A 22,989-nucleotide genomic window follows, 5' to 3' on the forward strand; every position below is an offset into this window, starting at 1 on the left:
TTAGGATTTTTGTCATACCAAACGTGACAGTTATGAAATTAAAAATACCATCACGAATAAACCTAGCTTCGTTATTGAACAAAATGTTGTTTAAAAATTGGGGGTACAGGACACACTGTTGTTGCATCCACTGGCAGAAGTTCACTCTGGGAGGGAAGTCTGTATTGCTGAGACCTTGTACATGCTGGATATGGTAGGGTACAGTAATTGGCAATGTAAAATTTGCCACACACTGCTATGACTCAGTATACGCTCTTGCAGAGCAGTCCTCCTTGTCGAAATTTCTGGATTTTGTTCTGTTCTTTATAGCATCCTTTCCTCAAAATCAGGTGTTATGCTTCTGGGCCTACCTGCTCGTACTCCATGTGTGAAGCTCCCATGTGCTTAAGGCGTTGATACACCCTGATGAATGTGTGCCTGTTGGGCTACTTTTGGCGGGGAAATGCTTCTTGGTACAAATGTGCAGCCTCGAGTGCACTGCCGTTGACTTTACCCTACGTGAAGTGCGTGTTCGCATACTCTTTGTTGCTGTAACTTCTTTCCATGTTGACTGTCCTTTGACAAGTACAGTCAGTCCTCGTATAACACGTGTTTACACTACACGAATTCGATCATACACGATTTATAATTAGGGGAACGATATCTTATATAACACGAACCGAATTCGCTTATGCACGATTCACCTTTGTGTTTACAAGAAATGGCAGTCGAACGCAACACGATAGGAATGAAGAGAAGATTTTGAAAATGTATTTGTTTTTTATATCAGTGAAGGGGAAACACATTTCACCATAATAACGTAAAAAACCACAAAACCGCAAATGCAATTAGATCGAGTTTATCACCAGTTTATAACAGATTCCACTAGCACAAATGCAACTGGAAATTGTTTTTGTTTTCTGGTAGTAACCCCTAGAAATGTGCTTTGGTAAAATGTGAGGTGTTAATAGTGTATCTCTGCCTTTACGGTGTTGTTTATTCAGATGCTTCACGTGCGCAGCTTTGTAAGCGTGCCTCCTCGTTTTGTAATTGTGCTTTATTCCCTAAAAATTAGTAAAATACTTAAAACGTGTGAAAAGGAAGTGTACTGGTGAAGACTGCAGATTCAGAGAGAAAAAGCAAAGCAATATCGATAAACAGAGGTGGACTGGGTCAAAAATTCTTACCCGGGAAAATTTATAGTGAACTCATACTATGGTTTATGGCCAAAATCACACCGGCCTCCAGCCCACTGGGGGGTTTCCCGGGTAAGGCTTATGGCCAGTCTGCCTCTGTCGATAGAGAAAAAATATGAAATTGTGAAATGCTTTGAGCGAAATGAAAGACCATGTGATATTGCACGTGCTACAGACCTAAATGAGGCAACGCCGAGAATTACAAAGAATGCAGAAAAAATAAAAACAACTTTGATAGTTGGAACAACTCAGAGTGTAATTAAAATCCGTCAGATTAAGACACAAAGAATTAGAAGAGATGGAACGGCAGTCATCTGTTTGGATAGAAAATCAAACAAAAAACAAATTTGCTTACGATAGAAGCAAAATCATTAGCAATATTTTATTACTTAATAGTCGTAATAAAATACGTAAGTATTTTATTACGATTTTTTATTGTGTTTGGTAATGTTTTGGTTACAAATGTGTGTTCAATCTTGGGTGGTCGGCACCTAACCCTACTTTTCCCATAGGGCCTGTTGTTTATATTGCACGATTTTGCATTGCACGAGGGTTTCTAGAAACACAACTATCATGCTATACGAGGACTGACTGTACTGGTATGCCTGTTGTGTATCCGAGCATTGAGAGAGGGCAAATGGAGAGAATGAGCATAACCTAACCTAACCTAAACAAACAAGTCAATGGTGGATCCCAATTGGAAATGTGCAATATCTCGAAAACGATTCACTTAAGGACCCATGTTTACTAGGCTTTTTTTGCATATTTCAGTCTGTACAGTCCACCTTTAAATTATTGACCATCACTTTTGAAACACCCTGTATATATGTTGGATAAAATAAAAAGACAATTAAAAAGGGGAAAGTAGTCTATCTAGTCAAAGGGAGAAAATGCTAAACTTATGCAGAGCATGGACAATAAAGTGAGGGAGTTAGAGTGTGATAGAAGAGAGATAGATGGTAGCAAAAAAAAAAAATCTGTAATAGATAGATAATTATGAAAATGATAAAATAATTACAAATTTGACAAAATAAGGATGTTGCAACACAACTTACAAAACTGGCCTCTCGTCAGGTGTCAACAGCCAGGATTACAAGCAAAATACCCTGTGTCTTCATTTCTGATGTAAACCACAAGCCAAAGGATAAAAAGCATAAACATAAATAAAAATGAGAATAAAATTTTATTGTTGTCGAAATAAAATTATATATGTCGAAATAAGTTACCAAAATAAATGAAAAGAAAATGTTTTGTGAGTAAAATAAAATTTTGTTTCAAGGATTAGAAAGAGGTATTTTTAAAATGACTTGTGAACTTTTCAGTTGACGCTATGGATATGAGAAATTAAAAAGTGGAATCGACAACAGAAATTTCTAGAAACATATAACTTATTAGTCTAATCCAAGTAAAGGTAAAGAGATTTGAAAAAATAGTTTACATCATAGAGACACGTGAGGTGGCAATATGCAGGACAAAGTGAAACCACAACTGAAAAGCATGCGCCAGTAAGATTCAGATATAAAGTTATATGACCGAAAGCTAATAGTGATAAAAATTTTTTTTTGTCAAAACTGGAAATAATTAGAAACAAAACAAAAGAAAAAAAAAAAAAAACGAAACATACATTGCATAAAACATCATACTAAATATAGCCATAAACTGTTAAATGTATGCTATATGTATAAGCCTAGAGAAAAAATGCTGACCGGGCTAGTGGTGGATAAAGTGCCTACCTGGCAACCCAAAGGTTGTGGGTTCGAATCATGCCTAGGGCTTGGATCAGAGTACTGCAAAAACCTTTGGAGGTGCATTATGGCCACAGAAGCCAATGCGCCAACAACTACCAAAGAAAAAAAAAAAAAAAGAGAGAAAAAATAAGGTGATAAAGTGAGATCTAAACAGATATAATGTGGGTAAAATAGAGTAGGACAAAGTGTGGTAGTATTATATATCTGAAAAAATTTTTTTAAATGAATGTTACAAATTAAATCAAAAAGGGGAAATTTAAACCGATGTCTGGCAGTAATGTTGAGGCCAAAAGTGTATGAAAAATCACAGTGTGATACACAATGCAAACCACAAAAAAAAAATTATGGTTGATTATATTAAAAGCTTTATGAAAATGATAAATAAAATAAGATTTTAAGGTTACAAATGAACAAAATCTTTAATAAAGTTAGGATAATTGACTATGTGATAATTGTTGTATGGATAATTGTCATCAGTATACCTCAATAATTGGATATTTTGAGGTGAGGAAAAGAAATTTCAGACCAGTAAAGGTATAAATTTACAAGAATAAGACAAGAGGCAGGGATACCCATGGGAGCACCCTTGAACTGGAAACCATCAGAAATGTAGTTAAAGATTCAATAGGTTGATCAAATTGTCCCAAAAAGTGACATTACAATTAATAACATGATTATATTTATGGAAAATTTCTAAAAGAACTGTTTTTAAATTAGCCAGATTTATACTAGTAAAGAGTTTTAATGTTTCCCAGACAGGTAAATTATTAAGAATAATTTTTTTGCTTGGTAAAATTCCAAAGATAGATTTAAGTAACTGTTCTAATGTAATTCCAGGAAGGTGATGAACATAAATATTTTTACAAGAAGTGTTAAATCTGAACTTGATAGGTGTTTTATGAAACTTTGGAATGAAATAAACAAAGGGAAATTTAAAATTTTAAATTATTACTTTAAATAATTTCTTATTTAAAGCTAATAATTTTTTAGTGATAATGTTAGGAGAGGAAGGCACCAGTTTGTAAGTATCCCTGTCATGTAGCTCTTTCTTTAATGTATCAATATAGAAAACTTTACATATAAAGGCATAGGCTTTGTATACCTGTATAATAACAAAATGTTCATGTATTTCTTGTAATTGTGTTTTGATCTTAGAAAAATTGTAATATCTGATGGGATTATATGTAAATTTAGAGTAGACTTTGGAAAAATGATATAAAAGTTCTCAAAAAACATTATTAATCCAAATTTGAAATGCCTCAATGTGTGTATTATGTTTATATTCCAAAGTAAAACAAAAAGTTTAAGAGATCTCTGTAGAGTTGTTTCTTAAAGAAATAAAAGTTAAATTTAGGAGTTAATTATAAAAATTTAACCTTAAGAGTTTTGGATAGGGTACAATTTCAAGAGATTTCCAGAAATAATGTGTCCATAGTTAGTGTCAACAAAAGATTTGCCAAAAGGTTTAGAGTTTTTGTATCTGATTTTAAAATATAATGTATTTTGGTAAACAGAAGGTAATAAAGAACTGTGTGAATTAATGCAATCTCTAATATTAATAAAATACATGTTTTGACTGAAATATTAAGAATACGAAAGTCTTTTTGAGGAGAACTAATGTAAAGTAAAAGCTTAAATTTAAAAAATTCAAAATGAAAATTTAGATAAAGACACAAAATGCTTTGGGAACACTAAGTTTAAGACCAGAAAGTATATTATGAATAATTGTGTACATTGAAAATATCAGTATCTCATTGATTGAGTAGAAGAGAAAAGTCACCTAAATTAGATGAGTTTCTGTTTTGTCTCTGGGTTTTTTTATAAGATCTAACAGTAGAAGTCTTAGTAAAATATTTAACAATCTGAAATTAATAATAAGTTTAACCACCAGTTTATTTATAATTGTATATCTAATGCACGCTTTTATAAATTTCAGATTGTTAAATTTATTTATTTCTGTTTTAACCTCAAATTAAGGTTATGAATTCATAATGTGCCAAAACTGAAGTATAAATATTAGAAAAGTTATGTGATTGAAAATGTTTAAATTCAATCTCATGTTCAGTGGTATTATTTTTAAGTTTATTGTGGCTATAGTTATTGATATTAGATCTATGAAAATTAATTCTTAAATAGAATTTATTACGTGTATATTTAATATTGCAAGTTCTACCGATGATAAGGTAAATAACATTGTGCAATTTACAGAAGAGAGGTGCAGTATGATTATCAATATAATGTTGTGGATGCATTATTATTTATTATTACAGCTATTAAATTTATAATTTAATTTGGGACGTGCTGATCTAATGTGATGCATTAGATCAGCATGTCCCAAACTGGGGTCCATGGACCCCATGGGGGTCCTTAGACCAGTTCCAGGGGGTCCATGAAATGGTCGTCAACCACATATATATACATATAACATATGCATATGTTATATATAGGGGTCGGCAAAGTTTTTTTTTTTTGATTTTTGAAGGAGTCCATAGATCTCAGTAGTTTGGGAACCACTGCATTAGATGCAAAATTGCTCTGGATATTGTGTGGGGGGGGGGGGTATTAAATATGGGTAATGAGGGACTAACCAGAGCATTATAGACTTCACGGTCAAGTTTATTTTATGCTGCCCTTGTAGCATACATACATTTACTATTCTTTTGTGAATTCAATGTGAATTTAAAAAAAAAAAGCAAGGGGTATGGAAAGCAAGGGAGCATAAAGCTGAACCTAAGCAAAGCTTGGAGAATATGTTGATTAGAATAACAAGAAAGTGAAACAAGAAGGCAGAAAAATGGAAAAAAAAGAAAGTATGCAGTCAGAGGCAGAAAATGTTAAACCTGTGCAGAGCATGGACAATAAAGTGAAAAAATAATAATAATAAGGGAGTGATAGAAGGTAACAAAAAATGTATAATAAGAGAATTAATTACAAAAATACTAAAATAATTACAAAATTGACAAAATAAGGATGTTGCCACACAATGTTGCTACAGTGGCAGGGGATGGCCATTTCATAGAGTTAACTTAATGAATGGCATTCAACCCTAACCCTTAATGCATGGCTTAATGAAAAGTTAACGTTAAACTGAAACAAGAAATAATTATGTTTACATAATTATTTCTTGTTTCATTTTAAAATACTTTCAGGTTATTGAATAATGTTTTTATAACAAAATCTCAAATATTGCCAAAATTTACCATCCAAGTATTTAGAGAACCACAGAAAAGAATAATTGCTAGAATTTGCCCAGCCATGAAAGAATTAGTGTTATTATTTCTAAAATGGTCTGCAACAATATTGAAAATAATGAAGCTGGTTATTAATGTAAAGTTGTTTTGAAATAAAATGAAACTAGATGATGATTTCATTTTTATCTCCTGTTCCTACTTAATAAAATAAGTCAGAAAGAAGTTGACTGTTTTAATTGAAAAAGTGTATCATTATCCTTCATCTTTAGCAAAGCTATTTTTATTCTTTGATTTTATGAGGTGTGATCCAAAAGTTTCCATAGTGAGACAATAAAATTAATATAAAATTAAGTTAGCTACATATTGGCATTTCCTCCTTCAAAGTAGTCCACCCAAGAGTTAATACATTGATCCCGCACATCTCCCACTATTTGAAGCATCACTCAAACTACTATTTTCTGATGCTTTCCAACACTTTCTGTGATTCAGCTTGAATCTTCATCTTATCAATTGGATTTTCATTTTGGGGGTAGGAGAAAGAAGTCACAGAGGGCCGGGTCTGGTGAATAGAGAGGGTTTGGGACCATTGCTCTTTGGTTATTGTCAAAAATCTGCTGAACTGACAAAGCTTTATGGACTGGCACTTTGTTGTGATACAAAAGCCAGTCCTAAGCTCTCCATTTGTTTGGGCACTTTCTCATGACATCTACCCTCAAACACCTTAGGACCCTGATATACAACTGGTAATGTACAATTTGTCCTGGCAAAATGAAAATGAAAATTTTCAACATTTTCATCAGCAAGGCCAGATTTCCCATCAGTCAATAGAGGCACAGTGCCTACGGCTTACGAAATTTTTAGGACCTATGAAGGAAGGGAAAATTTAAAAAAAAGAAAAACAGCAGTTCACTCTTTTCACTGTGACTAATGAAAAACGAGCTAAGAAAACGTGCGCAATCGACTCTAGGAACTTCAATTCAATACAAATATGCTATCTAGTGACTGTTCTCGAAACTAGAAGAATCGAAGTGATGGTCGCTCCGTCAATTGAGGTGGTTTATCATTTATTATAGTTGAAACTTGAGTCACATTAATTGACGTGATTCACCATCAAAGTGTTAAAATAGAAGGGGGTAAAAAACATTTTGCCCATTTTTAAAGCACATTTATGAATAAAAGTGCCTAGGGCCTACGAACACCAAAATCCAGCCCTGTTCATCAGTCCAAATTGACAATAACAATCTCAAAATGCTCATCTGAAGTTTTGGCCACGTTGGAAATGTAAAAGAGTGGTGATCATTTAATTTGTGGACTGCTGCAAGATTTTATGTTTACCATGCAAACTTTTCATAACTGCACCTAGGAAGAAGCAGCAGTGCATAGCACACGCTTCTTGATTAGACCGGGATTCGAGCCCGTCACCACCAAATACGGAGGATGCGGAAAGGTCAGGGAATGACCACCGCATATTCCCGGAGCAATATGGCCTTAGTTGCTAATGCTCCTAAAAAGCAAATAACAAAACAACTGCCCCTAGAGGCACTCTCCCTGATCGCTACTGAGCAGACTCTGTGTGCGCATGCTAGTACTTGTCGAGCTAGTGTTGCGTTAAGAGTTTTTTTTGTTTTTTTTTTTTAGCCACATTTTACTAACAATCATTTTGAAGCAAGTATCATATCGGCATATAGATTAAACAGCTTTTTTTGTTATTGTATCAGATGGGACCTAAATGCATCGGAAACAGTTAAAAGAGATGAATGAAGCATATGGTAATGAGTGTCTTGGTAGGATGGCCATATTCAAGTGTGAAGTGGTTTCTCCATCAAGACAATGCCAGGCTCCAGGTTCTGCCATAGCCCTGTTATTCACCGGACTTATCCTCGTGATTTCTTCCTGTTTCCATGTCTGAAGAAAGCCCTGAAAGGCAAGCGTTTTGCATCCGACATAACGATGCTTGCAGAGCCACAATGGAAGCACTTTGCAGTCTTTTGAAAAATGGGTTGCAAGCAGCATTTAATGCAGGGGTATGATGGTGGTGAAAGTATGTAAAGTTCAAGGGAGAGTGTTTCGAGAGGAGTAATCCACAGAAGATTCAAGCGATGACAAATTAAGATAAGATCTTGCACTAGTCCACAAATTAAATAATCACCCCTCGTATATTGAAAAAGTTGTGTTCTACTTATAGCATCACCACCAAATGTTTTATTTAAGCATCTGAAGCTTTTTCCCAAGTTAATGACAAATTTTGATGCAAATTCATTGTTCCTTAACATCCGTTTTATTCAGCTACAGAATTTTCATGACACTTAACAGAAACACACTTAAATACCAATTGCACAATGTCCTATTGGCGTGAAACTTGCCACACTAATTTACAATGAATTAATTATTTCAACAGTATCTAATGACGCACTGCTTTACTACATGTGATAAACACTCCATGCTGCCAATCTGGAAACTTTTGGCTCACACGTATTTATTTTTGTCATGTAAAAAATATGTATAATAAAATTATTATTATTATTATTTATTTATTTTTTTATCAACCTACTATCAAACCTGGATTGTCCATTAAATTTTTAGTATATAACTTTGGAATTATGCCCTTCTGCATTAAAGGTCTTTAAAAGGGATAATTTTGTTTATTTAATTCATGTGTGTACTTCATTCAGTCTTCATTAAACTAATCAGGGTATTGAAATTTTTTTTTTTTTTTTGTTTGACCTTTCCAGTTAAAGTAGCTAATATAGATAAAGAAGAAGAGTCAGTGGAAGCTGAAAGTGGAAAATTGCAGGAAATCAAAGATATTTCACTAATAAAGAAGGAATGTGAAGATAATTTCAAGGAAGAAGAAAAAATTTTAGATGAAAACTTGAATAAATATAATCAAGAATATGATAAAGATTCTTCTAGCTTAATGGATGAAGACAGAGAAGCAGAAAGCTCTGTTAAAGAAGAAATTTATGATTGTGAAAAAGAATCTTCAAGGGAAGAAGATGAAAAGAAGAATAAGGAGACTGGGTTGAAAGTATATGGTAGATCACGCATAGTAAAAGAAAGTGATAAAAAGGAAGAAGATGGTAATCTGTTTCTTTCATATAATCTGATTTTAAATTATTTAATAAGACTAAGGCACTGTACACCTTAAAAATTTTCTGTTTATTCAGAAATGGCTGTGTATTATGATGCTAAGCACTTTACATACATTATTTAATAAGGTAAAATATCTCATAGGTTTACAGGTATATTATACCTAATCAATATACAGGTGTACAGTGCTGTGGAAGTTAATTGCATAACTTTTTTTTTTGATAAAATGTTTGTTTTATTAAGAATGTTTAAAGTCCTGCATAAAGTATGGGAGTAATACTTATTGGGCTTATTACTCAGACTTATTACTATGAGACGTGAAAACAAACTATCACCAAAATCGAAAGTTACATTTAATTTTTAAAAATCCAAATTAATTGCAACAAATACAAGAATTATATCATCCCATGAGAAGACTTTGATATCTGTGGAAAAATCTTTTGCAGGTGCAAAAGATTTTTGCACCTGCTCAAAATCTCAAAATCTTGAGAACTCAAAATCCTTGTGCATTTTTGAATGCACATTTATAGCTTAGTCATCTGCAGGTGTGCATTCCAAAACTGTATTTAGGCTATCAGGTTCATTATCAAAATACTTTATATAACATGAATAAATTTGTCAAGTCAACCCCCATTTTGGCTGAATTCGAATACTCTATCACTTTAAGGGGACCTATTGAATTTACTCTATGCATTTTTGTATTCATATGAGTAGAACACCTTTTCCTGTTCTTAGTGATCTGTGTAAATGATTTTTAATGCTCAAATATTGCTGAGTTTGCCCTTGGTTTTTTTAATATTTTACTTATATTACAGACGTTTTGACCATTAATTACAGAAGTTTGACCATTAGTAGTGGCATATGATGCAAGAAAGCAAGCTTATACAGCATCAGTTAAAACACACACACACACACACACACACACACACACACACACACACACACACACACACACACACACACACACACACACACACACACACACCATTTCACCTATCCATTCAATCCAAAAGTTTGTCTATTTAGTTCTTCCTTGAATTTATTTAAGCTATCAATTTCCAAAATGACAGGTGCAAGTTTATTCCAGCAATCAACCATTCGCTGGAAAAAGGCAAATTTCTGCACATCTGTTCTACAACTGTCCTTCCTAAATTTGAATGTATGCCCTTCGAATGCATAAAATGAGCAAGAAGAAGGATCTCATCACCATTGATGAGATCCTTCACCTTTGTTCCCTTCCCCAATCTCGTTGCCCTTCTGTGTTCATTCTAGCTACGCTACAAATTTTCTAATGTGAGGTCTCCAAACCTGTATACAGTACTCAAGATGTGGCCTGACCATTGCCTTATACAAAGGGATAATCACCTCCTTGTCTCTGCTAGAAAAATTCCTGTATATCATTGACAAAACTCCATGAGCTGTCCTGGCAGCCTGTCTGCACGATCAGAGAACTTCATATCTGACTGCACAATTATCCCCAGGTTTTTTTCATTCTTCACTTCCCCGAGTGTAGTACCGCACAGTTGGTATATTACTCTAGAGCAGCTGTTCCCAACCGGTGGTTTGCGAACCCCTGGGGGTTCGCGAAAGTGTTCCAAGGGATTCACACTAAAAATTCTGTAATGGCGTCTGCTTAGATTTACATAGGTATATTATTCTAAGCTACAAAATGTAACTAATAATAAATAATAAAGTTAAATAAAAGTAAAGAAATGCCAGAGAAAGAAACCACATCTCCCATGATTCCTTATTAGTTTACTATCTTACAGTATATCATGTTAAATAAATGTTTTCCGTACTAGATTTTTTTTCATTCTCAAGGATCATTGTTATGTATAGATACTTTTTTTTTTTTTTTTTTTTTTATTTTAGAACCTGTAGTACTTAGTACCGTGATGGGTTGAAGATTGAAAAGTTGAAAGAAGATACTTGTTGACCTGTATTGGACTTGAACTTCTGTAGATAGTAATTTTCAGGAAATGCTTATGAAGGAAGGTTGTTCCAGAAAACTGAAGATAAATGAGGTAGAAGAAAACTTGGTTCTGTGAGTTTGAACTTGGACAGTAGATGGATGTTGACTGGTTGCGGCACGTGTTCGGACTGCTTTGAAAGAAAGAGTGGGAATTATAGAAGCCAATTCAGAAGAATGGTGCCATGCAAGTAGCTATAGAAAAGGCATCCAACCAATCTATGGAGAGGGAGAATGGAGAGATTCTGTTAGAGACAAGACATTAATTAACCTAACTGCCTTCTTTTGAATGGAATCTAGAAGCTTGAGAGAGGTTTTGGGGGCACCGCACCAGATGTGGGAACAGTATTCCATAGTACGGCAGATTTGCAATTTGTACAGAGTGAACAGCTATTTGGAAGAAAAGTAACGCTGACAGTGAAAGAGAAAACCCAGTTTTTAAATGCAGAGGAAGCAGTATTTGTAATGTGCTTTATGCCAAGAGAGAGAGATTAGAAGTCAGGGTAATCCCAAAGATCTTGCCTAGAAATCGGAGCGTCATCTTCGAGGACGCTCCAATTTCTAGAAGCACAAGAGCAGAAGAATCCTTTTTGTGATATATAAGACACGACTAAGTTTTAGAAGGATCGAAATTAAGTTATCTTTGCCCCACTAGAGAATTAACCGAAGGTCAGCATTTAAGGATTTCGCAGCGAATACTTGAGAAGTTGAAGCTTTTTGAGCAGGGCATGTTTTCTCAAACTGGAAGGTGGATTGCAATTGCAATGTGCTATTGTCAGCAAAACTATGGATAGAATTTCCGGTAAATGGAAGGTCATTAATATAAAAGAGGAAAAGAGTGGGAGAAAGAACTGAACCTTGGAGGATACCAGCATTCGTGGAGAAGTTAAAGACATAGAGCCATCTACCATCATCCGCAGTGAGCGGTCAGAGAGAAAACTGGATATTCAATTACAAAGAACAGCTAGCAAACCATAAGATGGAAGCTTATTTAGAAGACTTATGCCAAGCATGATCGAAAACCTTTGAAATGAAACGAGCAATGGTCTGAGTTTCACCAAACTTTTCCATTGAATTTGTCCATAATGGGTAACATAAGCCAGAATATCTCCAGTGGAACGACACTAACAGAATCCATACTGGCAATCGTTGATTAGATGAAAAATTCCCAGATAATGTAGTTTAAGAGTTGGCAGTTAATTGATTTCTCCATTACTTTGGAAAGAGTAGAAGTGCGACGATAATTGGATGAAGTGGAATTGGATGGTAGAAATGGGACGATAATTGGATGGAAGGGATTTGTCACCCTTTTTGAGAACCGGCTGGATATGAGCAAATTTCCAAGCAGAAGAGAAAAAAATCCTTTGGAATAAGAAAATGAAAAAAAAGACAACACAAAACAGGAGTAAGTTCAGGGGCACAGGTTTTGAGAAAAAGTGGAGAAATACCACCAGGATCTGGAGCTTTCTTAGCATCAGATTCATCAAAATCCTTCTGATGTCCTCTTGACCAGGGCTCCCACTCACTAATTTTAAAAAAAACTTAGATTGCAACGTAAATAAACCCAAAAAAAACCTAGTTTTCATCATATAGTATAGCAACACAAATAAGATAAAACTTACCATGCATAAATATCTTTTATTTAATTGTAATCCGAATTTTCATCCCATTCAGTTCCCTCCACATTTATTTTTTGAAGTTCTTTCATTTTTTTCAAACGTTCTTCTTATCTTTTATGACAAGTTCCTTGTATGACTTCTTTTACCAATTCTGATTTAGGTTTCCATATATAGCAATTTTGATTAGATCTATTTATCGCCTGTTTTGCCACTAGTCGATCTTTCACAGTTTCTGGTTTAAGGGAGTTTGTGGCTTTTGTTTTTATATGTTTTACTTGGGAGAAGATTCTTTCTACGCTTGCCGAAGAGTGAGGTAAAGTAGTTAGACTGGTTATAAAGTTAGATAAAATCTCATATTTAGAATTATTAAAGCCATCTTTTACATTACATAACAGATACCAAAACTCAGGGATGGTTTTGTAAGAGAGATCTAAATCTTGATTTAAATGAAATGATCTCCATTCACCATCTAGAAGATCTATTTTTGTCTTCAGAAACAAGGTGAGGGAACTGCATTGCTAAATGGAAAATTGAGGATGGCGATTTGGCACAATCATGTATCACTGCTGGGCCAAGAACATTGAGACTGGCGATAATTCCATTGTCATTTAGAGGAAATCTTTTTCTGATTTCCATACAAAGTTCAACAAGAAATTTTAAACAATCATTTTTAAACCTGCTTTCACTGTCACCAAGTGGTGTTGAATTTAATAATACAACGGCCTCCCAAATATATTTTATTCAGAGGCTTATGATTTATTGCATTGCTTGGATCAATTTCAACCAGCTTTGCACAAAGTAATGACTTCTTTTATGAAAAAACTAAGAATATTTTTATACTCAATTAAAACCAGTGAATGAAGTAAGTGCAATCTGAAATGCTCAGATTGAAATTCAGTATTCAGGCATTTTATTTTCTCCAGTACATATCCTAAAAACAACAACATATGCTTAGTTCCTTTGGTGATCATAGTACTGTAAATATTCCCTCCACCATCGATTTTGTCAATTTTTGATTGAGACTGAAAATAAAGAACTAACGCATCCTACTGCTCAATAATAATTTTTATTACATTGCCATGGGATAACCAACATGTTTGTGCTAATTTGGGGATTTTATGCTTAGCAGTATCTACAACATCTTGAATCATTTTGAACTCGTTTAATCTTTTATTACTACAGGAAAAATAACAAGAGATATCTTTTATAAATATTTCTAGATATGATGGGTAGTACCTTGACTGAATGACTAGCACATAATGCAAAAGAATGGCAAACACATCCCATTATAAATACTGATGGTACATCCTTTTTTAGCAATGACTGGAATCCACTCTTAGTATCCATCATAGTGGCACAATTATCACTTACAAAGCCAACGAGATTACTTATTTGAATGTTTTTTTCGATGAAAAGATCTTTTACATCTTGATAAAGCCCTTCTGAAGTACCATTTTCGACACAAACAGTGTCAAGTAATACATCTACAACATCAAGTTTTTGAATATCAAAATATCTAATAACAACAGCTAGAACTTGCGATAAAGATAAATCTGTACTTTCATCTATTTTCATTGAAAACTTGTTGTTTCTGCATATGTTAGAAATGTATATTTTTTTCATGATAGGCTATGCAATCTTGTATAAGATAAGAGACTTTAGTCGCCTTTATCTGAACTTGTTTTGCAATATTGCTATCATGAAATGCTTTCTTACATGCTTCTGTGAGGTGATCACATTGCGCAAATGGAATATTATGCTCAGAAATTAGTGCAGCAATTGTTAACTCTGCCTTTGCTAATTCTTCATTCTCTGTAGGTTTACTTTTTGTGAAGAACGTGTCTAACGTTGAACTTGTCTTAGCAATATTTGCACTTTTTTTATGTTTAACTGTATTTTTATGTGCTAGTAACATCAATTTATTGGCATTCTTTAATTTCATTTCACAACAAATACAGTAAGACACACCTTTTTCATTACTGTCTTCTTTCAACCAATCCTTTAATTCCGGATCTTCTAACCATTCATTCCTAAAATTTTGAGTATACCACCGTTTACTCATCTTTCTCTGTGGGTAACAAGTTTCAGACATTGTGGGCAATTTGTGGGTATGGCTAGTTAGCAGTTATCTTATTTAAAAATGTTCTATAAAATAAAAAATAAAGCACTAATCCATTAACATAAAATAGAAACAGTCACTACAATTTAAATTTATTATATCACTGTATGCAGTACACGCATAAATTTAAAAATCACACCAAATAATGCAATAATTCCGCCTGCTCAATAGGCTGTGCATACATGTTAGTAACACGAATGAAAACCGTAGTGTAGAACCCTGTGAAAACTTTGAAATCCTTTTACATTTGTAGTATTTTGTACAAGCACTTGAGATCTTACAAATTGTGATCAGTATTGTTAGAATATACAGTTAAGAAAATTGTAAACTGTTATTAAATGTATTAAATTTTATTGTATTTACAAGAAATAAAAATAAATTTTGACTTAAAATTAAAAATTACCGAAAAAACCCAGATAATGAGATATTTTTGTGAAAAAAACCTATCAACCCAGATGACAATCAAAAAACCCAGATCTGGGTGGAAAAACCAGAGCAGGGCTCCCAGGCATGGGAGCCCTGCTCTTGACCGAAGACCACAGGAGGCATTGATCCCCCTCGGAATGGTTTGAGGTGATTTACCATGATCATCAATACTTGAGTTGGAAGAAAAATAGGATGCTAGTAGGTCAGTTTTATTTTATCCTTGGTTGAAGTGGTGATAGAATCATCTGGATTAGACAGAGGTGGGAACAGAGATGGGCAAAAATTGCGGCCAATAGCTTTTCTCAGTTACCATTTGGACAAGAAGCAAGTTTTCTTCCCTTAGCCTGTTCGAAACCCGTTTGGGCTGATTCATAACTACTCTACAAAGTACAGTATAAATAATACTTAATAATAATTTTTATTATTATGCAATGTCGCTTATAAAAACGTAGTACTGGAAATATTTTATGATAAAAATTCAGAAATATTATATGATTTCAGAGAATATAGGGCGCCTCCGTAGCCAGGTGGGAAGGAGCAGCAGTGTGTAGCACACGCTTCTTGATTAGACCGGGGTTCGAGCCCGTCACCACCAAATACGAAGGATGCGGAAAAGTCAGGGAATGACTACCGCATATCCCGCAGCAATATGGCCTTAGTTGCTAATGCTCCTAAAATCAAATAACAAACAAACAAACAAAACAGAAAATATAGGCTTAGTGGTTCGCATTAAAAATATTATGTTGAAAAGGGTTCACGAGTCAAAAAAGGTTGGGAACCGCTGCTCTGGAGTTACTGCTATCTATATGCAGTACTTTTCATTTGTCAATGTTAAACTTCAGTTGCCACCTCTCAGCCCATCTGCTCAACTTTTCTGGATCCTGTTGCAGCAGCCTACCGTCATTAACAACCCTGCCAGCCTTCATATTATCTGCAAACTTGGACATTAAGCCTGATATATCTTCATCAGTATCGTTGATAAATACAGAAAACAACAATAGGCCAGAACCGAATTCCGGGGGAAGGGGCTTCCACTAGTAATATTAGTCCACGAAGAGCTGTGTCCATTGGTAACACCTATCTGTCTGCTCCCACTCAGCCATCCCGTTATCCATCACAGCAACTTGCCCTTAGTACCACTCTGCTCTGCTCAAATTTGTACAACAGTCTATCATGTGCAACAATAGCTTTCCTGAAATCCAAGTATATGATATCAAAATTATTTTTTGCATCCAGTTCCTTTTTACTGCATCACATTGTCCAATCAAATTTGTTAAACAAGATCTTCCCTCAACAAACCCATGCTGCGACTGAAGTATAATTACTGCACTTTTGTCTAGATCAGTGGTTCCCAATCTTTTGTCAGCCAAGTTACACTTTAAGTTAAAAGACGAATATTAACAGCACACCAAAGTAGTGACTGCCATTGAACCCAATGGAATTTTTCCTAATCTCGGGCACACCTGAAAAGGGTAATTTCACACCAATGTGCCGAGGCACACTGGATGGGAATCACTGGTCTAGATGGTTCTGCATTACTTCTTTATCAAGTGACTCAATTATTTTCCCTGAATTCAAAGATGCTCTCATAGTTATGGTTAATTTGTTTACCTCCTTAGCTGCCTCCCTTAATATAACTGGATAGATCCCATCTACCCAGTTGTCATTTTTATGTTTAACTTCAACAATTTCTCTTCCACTTTCCTTTCAGTTATTACAAAATCATATAGCTCCTTGCTAGAGTTTGATAATCTTCTGGCATCCCTTTCCATAAAGAATTTCTCGTGTGAATGTAGATGCAGGTTCTTCAACAGTTACACCATCGACATCAAGTGGACTAAGGTGATTCAACCCCCCTTTCTTCTACTGTTAATATAAGTAAAGAAGTCTTTGCTGCTTTACTTGGCTTTCTTTGCCAGAGACTTCTCATAATCTACCTTAACTTGCCTAACCTCCTTTGGGACTTGATTGCAGAATAGTTTATATCTGACATAGGCTTCTGTAGTACCCGATAATTTATATGCATCCTGTGCATTTTTCTTCTCTGCCACATGCCTCGACAGTTCATTTGACATCCGTTTAGGTTTAAACCTTGAACTGTAATTCTTAATTGGTATAAAAAGCCTGGTAGCTTCTATGACTATTTTCTTGAATGCTTCTCATTTAGAATTTGTTGTTGGTAACATCATTAGTTGGTCCTTGTACAAAATTACAAAAATTTAAAAACTGTCTGAGACCCCTGTAGTCTCCTTTACAAAAAAAAAAAACCCATTTCCCTTACTTTTGATGTAGTGGTTACATCTTTGAGTATATCCCACATCAGTGCACTATGATTATAATCACCTAGTGGTTCTTTTATCCGCAGATTCTTAATGATGTTTATTAATTTAATTTTCTCTTTTTTGAATTTGTTTGTTTTGTTGAAATTTTAAAAGTCATGGTATTTGGTATTTAATTTGTTTTGCTTTGTAATTTTAGTTTGCGATGTTATGTTGCATATTTGCATTTTGGTTTTGGCTTGTTGATTGGGTTCACTTGACATGGAAATTTTCATTTCCTATTTTCAGTTGTTTTAGTTGCATCCTAGTTATCAAGTTAACCATATATATTTGTTTAAGACTTTATTTTTCATGTTTTCTCAAGGCAGACAAAATGAAAAATCCCTTGATTTGTTATATAAGGGCATCTGAGTTCCTTTGCTTGTGTTAGCAGGTTATGTTAAAAAATGTGGGTGTTTTGGAAATTTCCACAGGGCTAATGCCTCCTTGAAGCAGTAGCTCCTGTAAACAACTTTCCTGTTTTTTTTTGTTTTTTTTTTTTTCTCCTTTCTTTTTTTTTTCTTAAATGTGTGTCTGTTCTTATTCATTGAGTCACAGTTGGGAGGAGGGGGAAGGCTCCCTGCTTGTTTCCTGTAGCAGTTGTACCATTCTTTAAGTAGTAGACTGTGCCTTTGTGCTTGCCTGGGTGATTCCTGCTTATCTGTTCTATATTTTTCATTAATTTATTTTTTTGATAGTTCTATTTTTTCTAATTTTTGCATGAATCGAAGGTGGAAATTTGTCCCTCTTGCAGTTGCAACAATTCCTTTAATGTGATATAATAGTGTTTAATACTGAAGTAAATTATTATTAAGAAAATTTAGACTGGTGCCTATCAATAATGCCAAAAAACTTAATATGAAATGTCACTATAATGATACTGAAAACCAACTACAACAACATGCTTAATATATGGAACAAAAATTGTTATCTTGTGGCTTTGTGATGAACTTTTAGTATATTTTTCTTTTCTTTTACATATTGGGCATGTTATCTTGGTTGGTTCTCAGTATTATTATAGTGTTATTTCATGTTATTCACTTTATTGATAGCTGTTGGCCTACATGCATTACTGGTTTAAATTATCCATTATGGCCTTTCATTTGATGTATTTTAAATTATTCAGCATATATGCCTTTTGCAACAACCTTACTGTAAATTTATTTATTTCCCTCCTGTATATTTGTATTGGTATTGACTGTATTTGTATGGCGTATGGCTTATCCACTCTATTGACTTATTAATTTAATTTGCATTTGTAATTTAACTTATTATGTTTAGGCAATGTAATGTAGGTTTTGGCTTTGCAACCACTGATGTTTGTCTTTCTTTACTTTTAATTTTTGTTTTTCTATACTATGTCTTCAATCACTTTTAATTTCAATTAATGTAAAATGGTAGTAATGAGCTTATATGCTAAACACTACTCACTGCCACCTGGAAGCTAGTTTATTTTATATTCTGGTTCTTTATTATTTGTTAGCAGTTTGGCTTTTTGATGTCCTAATTTATCTCCACATAAGGTCTACTGTATGCAAATCTATTTCATTGGGTTGCTCTTTAATTATTTTTCAGTTTTGGTTGCTGCTTTGATTTATTTAATATTTGATATATATATATATATATATATACATTTTTTATGTAAACCCCAAACACGAGAGGTATTAGAACCTATAGTATACCGTGCTTGGGTTGGAGGTTGAGAAGACGAAAGAAGATATTTGTTGACATTGGACTTGAACTTCTGTAGACTGTAATTTTCAGGAAATACGTATGAAGGAAGGTTGTTCCAGAAAACGGCAGTTGAATGAATAAACAAGATGAAAAGTTGGTTCTGTGAGTTTGAAGTTGGACAGTAAATGGATGTTGGCTGGTGGCGGCACGTGTTCAGACTGTTCTGAAAGAGAGAGCGGGAATTATAGAAGCTAATTCAGAAGAACAGTGCCCATGGAAGTATCTGTAGAAGAGGCATGTAGCAGAAACAGTACATCTGTGAGGCAGCGAGTGGAGAGACTCTGATAGAGATGAATCATTAATTAACCTAACTGCCCTCTTCTGAATGGAATCAAGAAGCCTGAGAGAGAGAGGTTTTGAGGGCACCACCCCAGATGTGGGAACGATATTCCATGGCAGGGCGGATTTGTGATTTATACAGAGGGAACAGCAGCTGTTTGGAAGAAAAGTAACGCCGAGAGCGAAAGAGAAAACCAAGTTTTTTAGATGCAGAGGAAGCAATATTTGTAAAGTGCTTGTGCCAAGAGAGATTAGAAGTCAGGGTAATCCCCAAAAGAGATATATCATTTTGCCTAGAAATCGGAGTGTCACTAAAGATAAGCATAGGAGCAGAAGAATCCCTTTTGCGAGATATAAGACAAGACCGAGTTTTAGAAGGGTTGATATCAACTAAGTTGTTATTGCCCCACTGGAGAATTACCGGAAGATCGACATTTAAGGAATTGATAGCAGATTTTCGAGAAGTTGAAGCTGATTGAGCAGGGCAAGGTTTCTCAAAATGGAAAGTAGAATGCAATTGCTATCATCGGCAAAACTATGGATAGGATTTCCAGTCAATCGAAGAAGGTCATTAATATACAAGAGGAAAAGAGTGGGGGAAAAACTGAACCTTGGGGAACACCGGCATTAGTGGAGAAGTTAGAAGACAGAGAGCCATCAACCATCACCCGCCGACCGGGCTAGCCGGGTGGGTAAAGTACCTGCCTGGCAACCCAAAGGTCGTGGGTTCGAATCCCGCCTCGGGCTTGGATCAAATTACTGCAAAAACCTTGGGAGGTGCATTATGGCCACAGAAGCCGACGCGCCAACAACTACAAAAAAAAAAAAAAAAAACCATCACCCTCAGTGAGCGATCAGAGAGAAAAGTGGATAACCCATTAGTAAAAATAGTTGGCAAACCATAAGATGGAAGCTTGATTAGAAGACCTTTATGCCATACACAATTGAAAGCTTTGAGATGTCAGGAGCAACTACTTGTGTTTCACCGATCCTTTTCATTGAATTAGTCCATAAATGGGTAACATAAGCCAGAATATCACCAGTGGATCGACACTAATGGAATCCATACTGGCGATCGTTGATCAGACGGAAGGTTTCTAGGTAGTTTAAGAGATGGCAGTTAATTGATTTCTCCATTACTTTAGAAAGAATAGAAGTAATTGCAATGGGATGATAATTGGATGGGAGGGATTTGTCACCCTTTTTAGGAACTGGCTGGATATATATGAGCAAATTTCCAAACAGAAGGAAAAACACCTTTGGAATAAGAAAGTGAAAAAAGGTGGCAAAGAATAGGAGTAAGTTCAGGAGCCCAGGTTTTGAGAACAAGTGGAGAAATACCATCGGGATCTGTAGCTTTCTTATCATCAAGATTCGTCAAAATCCTTCTGACGGTAGACCACAGGAGGCATTGAATGGAGCGTGTTGGGAATAGTGGGAGGGGTTTTACCAAGATCATTAATACATGAGTTGGAAGAAAAATGGGATGCTAGCAGGTCAGCTTTATCCTTGGCTGAAGTGACAACAACCATCTAGTTTGGACAGAGGTGGGAGCAGAGATGGGCAAAAGTTGCGGCCAATAGTTTTGGCAAGAGACCAGAATGCTCGGCTAACATTAGGGCAAGAAGCAAGTTCTACTCTTAACCTGTTCAAACTAGTTTGGACTGATTAATAACTGCTTTACAATTGTTGCGAGCTTTTGTGTAGGCAGAAAATGAAACTGAAGAATTAGAAACAAGCCAATTACGATATGCAACATTCTTCTCTTGAACAGCCTTAGTACATGTGGAGTGTGAGATAAAGGATTCCATTCCTGCAAGAATAATTTCACTGACACGATGTGAGCAAACGTTGACATCAGAAGTTTTTAAACAGTAATCTGACCAAGGAAAAGAAGAAAAGAAATCTCGCAGGTCATCCCATTTTGCATTCTTGTAATGCCAAACAACAAAAGGTTGGGAATAGCCATGAGATAAAGGCTCCATTGGAGAAGAGACAATCGCTAGCTTGTGATCTGAAGTGCCTAAAGGACCTCTCACTTTGACTGTGTACTTAGAAGGGTTGTTTGTGAGAAAAGGATCACGCGTGTTGGCTGTATGATTAGGATTGTCTGGTATTCTTGTAGGTAAATGAACAATCTGTGCAAGGTCTTAGTAATTGCAAATACCTCAGCACCTCGACAAGCTGGGTCGTTGTGACTAGAAGATGGAAGCCAGCTGGAACTGTGAACATTAAAATCACCAAGGAAAATGACCTCACTGTTAGGAAAGTTGGACTGGAGAAAGTCAAGTTGCAAAGAGATGAAGTCAAAGAGCTCCAAGTGATTAGTGGAGTTGGGAGAACAGTAGAGACAACAGATGAATTTGACCCAATGAGGTAGAGAGATTTTAAGCCAGGAAGGTCAAAGTGAGGAGATTCCAAATTGCCAAGTCTCTGACAGGGAATATCAGAACAGACATATGCACAAGTACCACCTTTGAGGCGAAAGGATTGATACAGCGAATAATTTGGGCATCTGAGATGAGCAGTAGTTGAATCAACCGATAACTGAGATTCTGTCAGAAAAAGTAAATGGGGTTTGGCAGACTGCAAGTGGAAATGGACATGGTTGAGATTGGAATTGAGACCACGTATATTTGTGAAATGAATTAGGAATTGTTTGGGAGGTTTAGATCTTTTCGCAGATAAGCTTGCTCTATTAGTTTGACAATACTAGGTGTATTCAATAGTAAGAAAAAGTGGGTGGGACATGCTGCATGAAGTAATGAAATTTTTGGATGTGGCGTACAAATGATAAGAATATACCGAGAACCTTGACATAACGTGGCCTCGACAGTGCTCCCCGCATTGTCGAGGATTAGAGGTAGCAAGATTATACATTAGCTGATCCGGAAGCCTCCTAGAGAGTTACCAATAGGTTCGATCTGGAAGTCTCCTAGAGAGTTACCAATAGGTTCGATCCGGTGTACTAACTAGCGGCTTGGCTGTGAACACCATTTTAGAGCTGTACCCTTGAAATGTAAGGAATATTGGATCTCGCCACGATGTTCATCATAACCTCAAAGCTCATCAATCATACTGCATGATGGAAGAGATAGGGAAGGGTTGACTGGAACTTAGCTCTAGAGACTAAACATGGGTTCCACCACTTCAAGCCTCCAATAAGCAAAGTGGTGGTATTGCCAGTTGATGAGTCATATACCACCTAGTACTGCCTGGTAACATAGAGGGGCAGCATTCCTCCATGTGGTGTGGATGCCACACCTCGACCCCTGCTTACGTTGGTTCATGTACTTGTGCATGGAGGTTATACCCAGGATT

The 22,989-nt window shown here is 35.3% G+C and overlaps 1 protein-coding gene across 1 annotated transcript in view; it reads left to right on the forward strand.

Moving 5' to 3' along the window:
- Positions 1 to 22,989, forward strand: part of E(bx) (nucleosome-remodeling factor subunit NURF301 E(bx)) — a 693,176-nt gene that overhangs the window by 138,829 nt on the left and 531,358 nt on the right. The window contains exon 6 of the mRNA XM_090382976.1: positions 8,847 to 9,194. Coding sequence (XP_090239102.1) covers positions 8,847 to 9,194 — 348 coding nt within the window. The remainder of the gene's footprint in view (positions 1 to 8,846; positions 9,195 to 22,989) is intronic.

The sequence above is a fragment of the Mastigoproctus giganteus genome, chromosome 10 (genome assembly GCF_048544385.1).
Source record: "Mastigoproctus giganteus isolate SK-2022 chromosome 10, ASM4854438v1, whole genome shotgun sequence".
Classification (NCBI taxonomy): Eukaryota; Metazoa; Arthropoda; class Arachnida; order Uropygi; family Thelyphonidae; genus Mastigoproctus; species Mastigoproctus giganteus.